The following is an 11985-nucleotide window of genomic DNA, read 5'->3' as shown; positions in this document are numbered from 1 at the left end:
CTCATCTAAGGTTTAAGGTCTGAGGTCTAAAAAGCTTACATACTTTTACCTGAATAAAATTTACTCATCCACTGACGATCCACTGTGTTTAGCTTGTGTAAAAACAACTGTGTAGTGCTGTTGTGAAGATCATAGACTGTTCATGGTAAAGATAACTTCATAACATAGTCTGCAACTGATGCTCGCGATACGTCAAGGGGTCTCGCGATACTACACGCATCACATTCGAGCTGAACTGGAGGGATTTCTGAGTGTCCAGTGTGTTGAGCTAGCGTTAGCAGAGCAAAGATAACTTATCTAACTAAGTTACAACCTGCTCCTCTTTACAAACAAGTCAGCTCTGAGGTGAGGACATAACTTAATAACTTATGCTTCCAAGCGACTGTAGTAACGTAAATGCTAGCGGCTTATTTTTAAGATTTTTAGTTTCCTAGCGCCTTTTGAATAGCTGAAGAAACGAACACCCACAATTTGAATTTAGCGTTAACTTAACATTATTCCTATTCTGCGAGAACAACAGTTTAAACAGTTAAACACAAAGGGAGGAACGAAAATGGGCCAGAATATAACTTAACTTATGTAACGTTAGTGACTAAATAACGTTAGTTCCTTTTATTTTTAGTAACTTAACTTAGCTAGGTTAGCTTGGATAACATCGTTTGCTGTTTGTGTGTTAAGTTAGTGTGCGAGGACGCTAATGTCAGTTAACGATACTGTTCTAACGTTATGTTTTATTGAACGTTGAGGTTAACTGCTAACGTTTGCCGTTGGCGTTTTATAATGTTGAGCCGGTGAACCTGACCTGGGAAGAGTTACAGAGCGTTAACATAATGCAGTATGCTTTTACCCATCAGTACCTCGTCTTTGTGAGTTACCTCTCTGACTAAATATTAGCCACTTCAATAGCTATGTTGAGCTGTTTCCAATACTGCAGTATAACTTTACTGACTCTTGCTCTTACTCTGAACCTTCCATTAAGTGCACTGTAACACCAGTGACTCTCACAATGGATTTAGAAGATGACACCACTGTGTTAACAACCTTGAAGTCCTTCAATTCCTTCATCAGCCACACTGAACGTCCACAACGGCTGTCAGAGCACTCTGCAGGGAGTGGAAACCTGCAGAGTCAGTACAAACGCAGCATGGAGGTATAAAGAAACTGACAGAATCAACACAAGCTATGTGAAGGTGGTATTAACATGCAACCTCTGCACTGACTGACTTGTCTTTTTCCTTTTAGTTGCTGGAAGCTGCAGAGAGGGTTCACTCTAAGAATTGCTACCTTCAGTTGGACCAGGAGAAGAAGCAGATGGAGCTGAGTCACAAGAGAGCTCGATTTGAACTAGAGAAGGTTGCTTCTGACAACGCACGAGACTTGGAGGTAACGTACAGGTCAATACAAACTTAAACAGTCATACAGAGAAGTCCTGTCATAAGTCTCTTTTGGTTGTAATAACTCTTCTATCATCTGCTGCATGCCACCCGGTCTGCTTAGAACACTGCATAGCTATATCTAAAGAATTCAAAGTGTGTACAGTATTACATACAATATCAGCGTTGATTAGTTGTTTGGTATATGATCACTTTAAACAGACTATTGCAATGCACTGTGAAAAAACAGACAATGACAGCTTTCCTTAAAGGTTAACATGAGCATACACCTACACCATAGACCAAGTATTGGCTAAAAAATGGATAGGCCTATAGACTTACATAACTCACAGTAACTAGCTCTGGGATGCACCGAATCGATACTGATATCGGATATTGGCCTACTCTTGACTCAGATAGCTATATTGGATATTGGTGACAAGGTGGTCAGTCTATTTTCATTATCATTTTGTTTGGAGAGCTAACATAGCATGGAGGGAGCTAAAAACAAGGGCTCAGCAGTTTGGAGGTATTTCACGCTTGCTCACCACTCTTACTTAGACTCTGTCATGAACTAAGTGTCAGAGAAGACATTTGATAAAAGCTGTTTCTCAACAACCTTTTATGTCATAGCATGCGGTTGACCGGAACCAGGACCTCTTGGGGCGAATAAAAAAGTTGGAGGAGAGAGAGACTGAGGCAGCTAAGAACCTATCAGAGCAAGTGGATGTAAATCATTCTCTCCGTAAGAACTTGGAGGCCATGAACAAGAAACTGGAGGAGCGAGATACTAGACTTGACACTGCTAACCAGGTACACAGACACACACACACACACAGACACACACACACACACACACACACACACACACACACACACAAATAAATTCATTGTACTATAATTCTACACCGACCAGGTGAGGACCTTTTTGTTTCTGGTCATTTAAAAAAATAGATGTTTCCCCATAATAGTAACGCAAATGTCTGACTTTAAAAAAATTGACAAGAGGGGACTTGCATCCTTGAATGACGTCTACCTATCAAAGCAACTCGTTCTCACTCAGAAGTGATCACATATGGATGCTTTGTCAAGACCCTTTCACTTCACATCACTTTTTAACGCACTGGGTACCCCTTTAGCATAATTTTTCAACACTGTAAGCATTATACATCTGGCCAATGTCAGGTAACGTATAAAGAGTGACAAAGGGAGGTGGTGGGAGATGATGGGTGGGTCAAACAACCACTGAACTTTCATCCAGGGGACCTTCGTGTCCTTTGTGATACCTATTGTCAATGTTGACTTCTTTTAACGGTCGTAACATTAATCCAAACCATGATCTTTTCCTAAACCTTACCAAGTAATTTTGGTGCCTAAACTTGGCCAGATTGCTAGCATTTCACAATGTTAACCACATGTTTAAGGTTGAAAGTCAAACCAAACATTGCAGATTTAATATTGGTAACTTGACTGGACGTAGCGCATTTATTGTTTAGCATCCACAAATGATGCTGAAAGTGTACTGTGTGATTAAAATGTAACTCCAATGGGTCCAAATGTGAAGATCTGGGAGTGAGAATGTTTTGCTCAAAGAGGGTATCTCCATATACTATATACAAAAAATAATCATGGCCACTTTAAGTGAGAATAAAATATGTTTTACCAGCAATTCAGAAGTATCTTGGCTACATACACTAATATTGAGGACTGCAGCATTAGCAACAAAATTTACTTTATGTAGGTTGCAATTGTATAAACTTCCATTTTCTCCTAGCGAAATTCATATTTTTTTGTGTTGGTTGGTCATTTTTATGATCTGTGTGGAATGGTGAAGTATGCATTTAAACAGGGCTCCCTTCATACTGCTGATTATATCTTGTTTTGTATTTGCGCTTAATAAATTAATTGGAGTCAGGAGAAAAAACATTGCCCAAGCTTATGCAGGTTTTGAATCATGCATCTACCACACTTTGTTGTGGCTGTTTGGACATCTTCAGGGCATTCATTTTTAAATTTTATTTCATGAATATAGTGAGGTCAGCTAGAAGATAATGATTTGTTTTGTAATAAGGAAAATTTGACATTCAAACTCCAACATGTATGAAAAGAAAAAATAAGCGAAATCAATAATATCAACTGAATAGTCTCTCGCAACATGTTTTGGGAGGGCTCTGCAGCGGGTTATTAAAACTGCTCAGAAGATCATTGGTACCCATCTTCCGAGCATTGGTGATATCCGTGTGGTGAGGTACCCAGTGTTTCCTAAGGTTGCTCGGATCTATCGTTCACCGATCGTAATTGACCCTTCGCTAAGCCACGCCCCAAATACACAGCTGGCCAATCACAGCGCAGTATAGGTCTCGCTCTAACTGAGGTCCGACACTTTCATGGATGCGCTCCATTGACTGTAATGCAAAAAGAGTATTTTCTACCTTTTTTTGGCTGCTTTCTAAGATATGGTAAAACGCTGTTCCTGGGGCACTTGTAATAGTTGCAGTCGCTACCCAGAGAGGCTGATAAGAGAAGTACGATTTATTCTCTTTCCAAAACCTAAAATAAATCCAGAAAAATGTCGTCTGTGGATTGTTCCTAATGTAATGTTAGTTAGCTAACGCTAGCTAAGAGTTTACTTCCTGCTGAATGTAACGTAAAGCCCTGCTGTTCTGCTTTTTAATGATTGTAACAGTGAATAGAGGCCTACCCAGCTGTACAGGAACAGTGTTGATCCTTAATCGTTGTCTTTTGTCTCAATTGTCGGGGGATGCGGTGGTTCACTTGTACTGTGTGATTGTAGGCTTTAGCTTCTGTCTTTAATTGTTTTCACGTTCGTTTGAGTCTGTTTGACAGCCTGAATACAACCTTCAAATGTATAATGCAACTGCAAAACTGCGTGCTTCTTTCTGAGATCGCTTTTTCCAGCAAATTTGACAATATTTCCCCGGGAAGTGCAGTAATAGACAGTGGCAGCGCCGACAGTTTGTCGGACATAGCAACAGTAACTAAGGGGGGCAGGGCTTAGCGAAGGGTTGCTTGGCCTATTAATGGTTTTAACTAGTTTGATCGGTGGTCTCTAAAAAGGCCGATCAGAAAGCTAATCAGATGATGCAATACTTGCCAGACTAATTTTCAACGGCAGCTAAAGTGGTTTCACTACGCGGTCTGAGCAGTTTTCAAAGCTAGATAGAACCAAAGTCCTTTTCATACAGGAAGCGATTGATGCGCTCAGTTAATCATTTACAATAAGAGTTGAGCAGCAATCAGACAAACGGAGCAACAAGCAGGAGCTATCAAGTGAAACTGTTGCGGTTGTGCTCATCTCACACCCACCCTGCCCGCTTTAATTGTCTTGACCCACAGCGTATCAGGCAGAGAGAAACTGATCCTTCAGTGTGAGTTTCCTCATGTAAAGAGAGGTGCCACTCAATTAGCTGACTGCCTATCTTTTTCGTTTTAAAACGGAGACCTTTTGCTACGTTTCCGCCTCCCGTCCAGATTAAAGTGGCGAATCCGAAGATGTTTGTTTGAAAACAGTCCTGACCCCATGGGAAAAAACTGGGCTTTATAAAATGATGACACATACACTCATATTTGGCTTTCTGATTCGGTCTTATTAGTCATGCACAGCAAAAACACAATGCTACTGACAGAGTTTTTGTTTCAGTATTTTTAGTAAAATATTTTGTACTGTGGATGTAGCCTAACACTACCCCACTCCTCTCATGTCAACCCTCCCATTTTACGGGATTCTCCCGTATTTTTCCATTCTCACCCGGTATCCTCCCACTTAAATCTCCTGTATGCAACACCATCTCCTGTATTTTAAACCTTTACAAAATCAAATAAAAAGTGTTTGCTATTCTCTGCTCTGGTAAAGCCGGTGGCCTGTGTTAAAATTGTAGACTGTGCTTCCTGCACAAGGATTTAATGGATGAAAACAACCCACTGCAATAATATTAGGCCTATACATATGAAATTATAGGCTAATGAATATAGTAACTATAAGTAATATTAACAATATATTAACAATATGATATGGAATTGTGCTTATTATATACAACATATAGGCCTAATAACATTGTATGCCAACTTTTATTTATATAAAATTTCCTTATTTTCAAATCTCAATGATGACAGTTATGACTCCTCTGTAGCCCACTCTCCCTCTCTCTACTCGTCTCTCTACCCCCTAAAGCCCACAGGAACTGCCTGAGATTTTCAGAACAAAAAGCAGCTACTTTAGAGTTTATCATTGACTTATGATGCCTGTGCTCCTTTATCTCCAAAATATTTTGGCTATAGCCTTTTTTGTTACAGTTTTTATAGTTGAAGTAAATTTATAAAGATACTGGTTGTTCTGTTTTTGTAGTTTATTCCACAGGAAAGCTATATTTGTTAAGCTATAAGATGTTCGCAGTAACCAGGCAAAGGCTTCAATGGTTTAAGTCTTTAAGTAAGACAGAGGGAGGGGAATTTGTTGCCCATGTTTCCTGGCAATAAGATAAACAGTTGTCATTTCATGATACCGTATCTGTTTACTTTAATACATTGTTTTTAGGACTAATTAAATAAATATACATTATACTGTATAATGCTACATGATAAATAAAAGGCTTCAAATAGACCCGGTGATTGGTATCAGCCGATACTGCTTTCAGCGATCGGTGATCAGCCTAAAAAATCCTGATTGGAGCACCTCTATTGTTTCCCTTTAATTATCGAGACTACGGCGGCCCGCCACAGTCTAATTTGTTCCGCACGCACGCTCAGACACTTCGGCATCCGTCTCGAGACAACCACTTTTCTATTGAGGTAATTACGGTAACGTTAACTAAGGGTTTGAACAGCGTTGACTGTCTCCACTGTCACTCATTTTTGGAAACGTGATCAAGCTAGCTGTTAAATTTGGAGTGCACAGGAATTGGAGCCGTTATGGTAAATGCAGTTAAAAGGAGCAGGGCGAGCTGACAGTCAGGGTCAAGGGTTATTCTGTCATTTTCTCACTTTACAAAGTGTGAGAGTATGAGAGTATTACCCAAAGAGAGGCTATTAAATCTTTATTATACGCAATATGAGAAAAACATACATTTATCAAATTGTGTATGGCTTGGTGAATGTAGCGCAAGGATGGAGGAGACACGTCACAAAGTCCGGTTTTCAAAATAAGGTATTAACACAACGTATACAGGATGGAAATAAGGAAGTATTAAACATTTTACATGTGTCCATTAAAAGCAAAATAAAATGTTGGGGGGGAAATTACTTACAAATTATTCTTTTGATTTAGGGTTGCTGGAAAAACATTAAATACATTTTTTGCTGTTTCATCACCATTTATATCTATGCAGTGTGTCAATGAAATTGTTTACTAGGGCACAAAATTGTTAATGAGTGCAAAGTTCACCAAATTAATTAACTTAACATTAAAATGTACGAATTGTTCTTCCGGGGGGGGGGGTGTGGGCATGCACAGAGCCCAAAGGATATTAAAAGACGGTACCCACCCCAGCCACAGCTTGTTCACCCTGTTGCCATCTGGCAAGAGATACAGAAATATCTGCCGTTGCACCAAAAGACTACAGAGCAGCCTCTTCCCCCAGGCTGTGAGACTCCAAAATTCATCCTCAGCAATCCGCCATGCAAAATAGTTTATTTTTGTATCGCTTTCTAATTTTTGGATATATTGTTTGCTTTATAACATAAAGTGAACTATAAAATGCATCTCATTTTACAACCCTGTTGTAATATGAAGAATAAATTTACCTTGTATTATGTTTTTAGTAACAAAACATAAAGGCTCAACTTCTGTGGATTTTGTAACTAGTATTAAACACACACACGCTCACTCACTCACTGCATTTGCACTCTGGTCATGTCTCTTATCTTATGTTGGCTCACTTCTATAATCTCTTCCCAGACTATCAGTTCTTTGAAGGACGAGATCAGAGAACTAAAGCAGAGCATTCAAAACCAAGACTCAACAATTTCTACTCAAACCCTAGAAAACCAGGAACTACAGGAACAGTTAGATTTACAACGCAGGTACAGACATAAACACAGTCTACTACTACTATTTATGAGCTTTACTGCACAAGATAAATACTGACCACCCACTTCTGTCTGAATGGTATCATAATCAGGAAGAATCAGGAAGCCTCTCAGCTTTGCCAAAGTCTCCAAGCTGCTCAGTCTTCCTGCTCAGAGCACATCATCAAGATTAAGGTATGTTACACACAGTGGACAACTCTGTGATCTCAGTTTGTGCATGGTGGATCGTCTGGCATTATGATAGACTGAGTTCCTACTACAGCATGTAGATTACACATGCACAAACTAGTAATGTAGTAAAGTTTTATTTATGCTATTCTTATGGCTTTCCTCCCCCATTATTGAGGAGTGGTTGGAGAAGCAAAATCCCGAGTACCCATCTACTAACACTGTTTGTACAAAAAATGAGTTGTTGGATGAGGAGAAGTCAAAGACAAACCTGCACCAAAGCAGACATTTCGGATAATGTGAGGATATAGTATATATCGTTGCATGGAAACAAATCCCAAATGTAATTAAATGCCTGTGTTTGGACTTATAACCAAGACAGACTTGCCCTTATAAACATACTCGCATAGGTTTCCTTCATTGTTTCTCATGTCTAGGTCATTTTTACATTATAAATATTCATGCTCATAAAATATTTTAAATATTTCATTCTTAAGAGATGTCCGTATCTCTAAAAAGGCAGGAGCACTGAATGCTTTTGCATTGTACTGAATACGCGCAAACTGTTGGGATTTCATTTAGCTGATTTCTCTCTTCACGTCTTGGCAGGAGTTGGAGAGGCGTCTTGCCCTCCAGGAGCAAGACATTGCCATTGTGAAGACTGTTAAGTCAGAGGTGGCCAGGGTTCCGGACCTGGAAAAGGAGATGAAGTGCCTCAGAGATGATAATGCCTTTCTCAGGTCAGATACATTTTTTAATGCCTTCCAAAACGTTTCACCTTTCAACAGAACAGACAGGCACTGCAGTGCAACCCCATAGTGCTCAAAAACCTATTGACATTTTGGCTCATCATACCACACTAGGAAGCATTAGATGACATGTGTCTTAATCTACATAGTTCAGATGCTATCAAGCCAGATTGTGCATATAATCACAGTGAAAAGACAAGAAGGGAAAATGGGTGAAATGTAGTGCCACATAAGAAACCTTGACTTACAGTCATCATAGACCCAGTGCAGAAATTCAGTCTGTTTTCATGCACATGATTATTCCTGACTGTGGGCAGTATTTTGATTTCAGAAGCATAATTTTAAAGCATGAAACATAATGTCCTTTCTCAAGAAAATGGATTAAGAATATTGTTATCAACATTACCAGAATTCTGAGTCTTTATTTACTAGGAAAATGTACATGAAGCACAATGGGGAAAAGTAATATCACGTTGTAAAGTAATGTCTCTGATAACATCTATCATTATTGATAACATCTATTGCCTGTGCTCTGCAAGGGTTGTAATTTGCAGCTGAAAGAGTGTTATAAAAAAACAGTAATTTCTTCTGCCCTCATCTGGGGTATCATTCTTTTTATTTTTTAAGAATAATAAGATTAATGCAATACAGGTAATTGTTACTTAATTTCCTGCTAATCCTCCTCATTCACAGTAATCTCTGTCTCTGTGTGCGTGTGTGTGTAGATATTGTAACTATGATCTCACTACATCTGAAATCAGATTTAAAAATCAAGTCTGTGTGTGAATGTAGCCAGGGATTAACAGTATGCTTTGTCTGTTCACTTTCCAGGGAGAGCAGAGAGAATTGCAGCCTGTTGAAAGAGGAGGTGGAGGGTCTGAGGAGGAAGCTGGAGAGGATGCAGAAAACCAAAGAAGATCTGGTTAATATGGAACTGGAGAAGGAGGTAAACTGGGCATCCATCTGTGTGTCTGTAAACATGAAATGACCAGATTAAAAGTGTGCTTATATTAGAGCTACAATTTTTGGATAGTATTGGTTGAATACTCCTGTTGTATCATCAATTAGGAGAAGATGCATGCTTGGGTATATTTGACTGATTTAAATTCAAGTTACAAATGTTTTTGTTGTGGTTTCCAATGACGTGTACTCTACAATTTACTGATATTTTTTACCGTGGCAATATCACATACAAGTAAAAACTTGTTGTCTTGAATGCATAGAGGTTTGCAGAAAAGCTACAAGCATGGGAAAACCTGGGGCAATCTACTGGACTCAACATAAGGTCAGACTCTTTGTCAAAGTGTGCCTGTGTGTGATTATGAGACAGAGAGGTAGACAAGTGTTAAGCTTTCAAAAGTTGAATCATATCTTTGAAATATGACTGAGTACCACTAGGGGGAGCTGTGGTCACTTCAAATAAATGTGCCTCATCACTGTGTGTTGATTCCACCAGCTGTGTATAGGGGGGGGGGTGTGTGTGTGTGTGTGTGTGTGTGTGGTTATTTTATACCTGCTTGTGTGTGCGTGCTGAGTGTGTCTCAGTGCATCTAGTCAAAACTGGTAATGAGAGAATGATTGCAGGTTTCCTTGTGAGCACTGGAGCAGATCTGAAAGATTATAAACACCATAGCCTTGTCCATCGCATGCATGCATACACGCACCCATACACACCATTTTCACTATGATTAACTCTGGTTATGATGTAAAGAGAATGTTAAATGGAACACATCGACACAGCGCAGTTTGTCTTATATTGTGTGTGTTTGTCTTCCTCTAGGGCAATAAGATAAAGGTAGACATACTGTAAAAATTATAAAATGAAGTTTTATAATTTATGTAATGTGTTATGGGATGTGATTGCGTTTGTTAAATTTACTGTTATTAAAAGACCTGGGAGGATCACAGAAATGTAATACCAACCTCAGTTTAATATACACAATAATTTGGTTGGGCTGTCCATCATTTTCCTGAAAATTTAAGTCAGACTAGGCTGTCATCCTGAGTAAATTGAGTTGAAAATTTGAAACCCTCCTCAAAATTCAGCTGTTCAGACTGCCATGTCATTGGCTGCCTGAGTGCTGTTGCTGGAAAAAAAACAACCCACACTGCATTGCACAAACTTCTAAAGGGCAGCCATATGTGTGAGACTTATACTGATCAAAAGTAAAGGTTAATCCAGCTTGCAAATCAACATTTGGAAACTCCTTCAAGCTGTTTTACTGTTCACTAAATGGCCAACTTAATTGTCAGGATGTTGTTTTCGCGACAGTCCTGTGATGTAGAGGCAAATGGTAAGCAAGAGTGTTTAATTCAGCAATCTGTTCACCTTTATTTCACTCTATGCCAGCAGTGTCGCATTAAAATCTGTATTGACTCGGATTTGTGTATTAGTAGCTTATTGTGATTTCCTTTATATCCAGGTGAATCGGTTGTTATTTCATAATTTGTGTTGTGCTGACTCTTTTCAGGTATTTGTTTTATCAGAAAGGTAAATAGTGACGAAATAAGTTAATATGAATTTATGTCACTTTCTTTTTGTAGGTAAAAATGATCAGCAAGTTTCATTAGGAAAAAAAAATTGACACTTGAGTGACAGAATATGACAGTGCTATCAATAATGTTGTATAATGACATTCTCTGAATTAATACTGACGTCAAAACAAAGCTTCCTCGTAGAGCCCATGTTTAGGCTTCTTCTTGTTCGGTCATTAAATATGAAATGGCTCATAAGAGCTTTACTGGTTTGACACACTATGTGTATTTGTATTATTGATTTGTTAATTTTGCTGGACAACACATTTTCTTAACTGCAAGCTACTGATACTTTATACATTGTTTTGCTTTGGTTTACATATTGTAACTCTTTCTGTCACTAGACATTTCAGGATGGTCATTAGTGGTGTGAAAACAATATGTTGTGGAGCAGTTGTTAATGAGGAGTAAACACATTGGTGCTGTAGTTGAGGAGTCTGTCTCTTGCAATCAAGGATTTGGTTTCTTACCAGCTCTGTCTGCTGTTTTGCCAGATGAAAATAACTTCTGGACAGAAGTTAACCCTCCCCAACAGCAATCAATGTGGCTGCCTGGTGGAGTAGACAATCCTCACAGCCACAGCTTGAATTTGCCAGCAGTTGGCTGGTTGCTGGTGTTCATTTCCTTTCCTTCTGTTACACAGTCTGATAACATTGTGCTTGTGTATGTGTGTACCCATGTGGTTGACAGCTGAAAACAAAATTGACAGAAATGGAATGAAAATATTTTCTTAAAATTAATCTTCTACACGGGACAGTGTTGATGAAATAATGAAAATATACGGGGAGGTTGAGACAGTTTGGTGCACGTGTGTCTCAAGGAGAGAGAAGTTAGAAAAACAGTTTGAGGTGTTCATGTGTGTATTTGTGTGTAAAGAAATTGTAGTTTTGTCTGAGATTTTGCACAATTTGCAATGCTACAAAATGATTGTAAAATGCAGTGTGTTAAAGTTTCTGACTGAGCTCAATGGATCGTTTCCTGGAACAGTATGATCTAAATACACCGCGGGTCCCTTTACATAGAAGTCGCCAGTTTGCCCAAATGGACAAACTACTCTAGAGAGCGCGATTTGTCACTGAGTCGAATACGTACTACTACTACTACTGGTTTATAAT

The 11985-nt window shown here is 38.9% G+C and overlaps 1 protein-coding gene across 2 annotated transcripts in view; it reads left to right on the top strand.

Annotated features, from left to right (window-relative positions):
• Positions 1–212: 212 nt before the first annotated feature.
• The window catches only part of mad1l1 (mitotic arrest deficient 1 like 1), a 65546-nt gene continuing 53773 nt past the window's right edge, over positions 213–11985 (top strand). For both annotated transcript variants that reach the window (XM_038712883.1, XM_038712885.1), the window contains exons 1-9: positions 213–345; positions 980–1150; positions 1243–1383; positions 2007–2186; positions 7288–7412; positions 7511–7592; positions 8196–8326; positions 9167–9281; positions 9559–9620. In XM_038712883.1, the coding sequence (XP_038568811.1) occupies positions 1007–1150; positions 1243–1383; positions 2007–2186; positions 7288–7412; positions 7511–7592; positions 8196–8326; positions 9167–9281; positions 9559–9620 (980 nt within the window). In that variant the 5' untranslated portion in view covers positions 213–345; positions 980–1006. The remainder of the gene's footprint in view (positions 346–979; positions 1151–1242; positions 1384–2006; positions 2187–7287; positions 7413–7510; positions 7593–8195; positions 8327–9166; positions 9282–9558; positions 9621–11985) is intronic.

The sequence above is a fragment of the Micropterus salmoides genome, unplaced genomic scaffold, assembly GCF_014851395.1.
Source record: "Micropterus salmoides isolate LMB-PRFRI ecotype aquatic unplaced genomic scaffold, ASM1485139v1 Ms_hic_scaffold_12, whole genome shotgun sequence".
NCBI lineage: Eukaryota > Metazoa > Chordata > Actinopteri > Centrarchiformes > Centrarchidae > Micropterus > Micropterus salmoides.
Note: the sequence above shows the minus strand (reverse complement) of the source record. Positions and strands in the feature narration are given on the sequence as shown.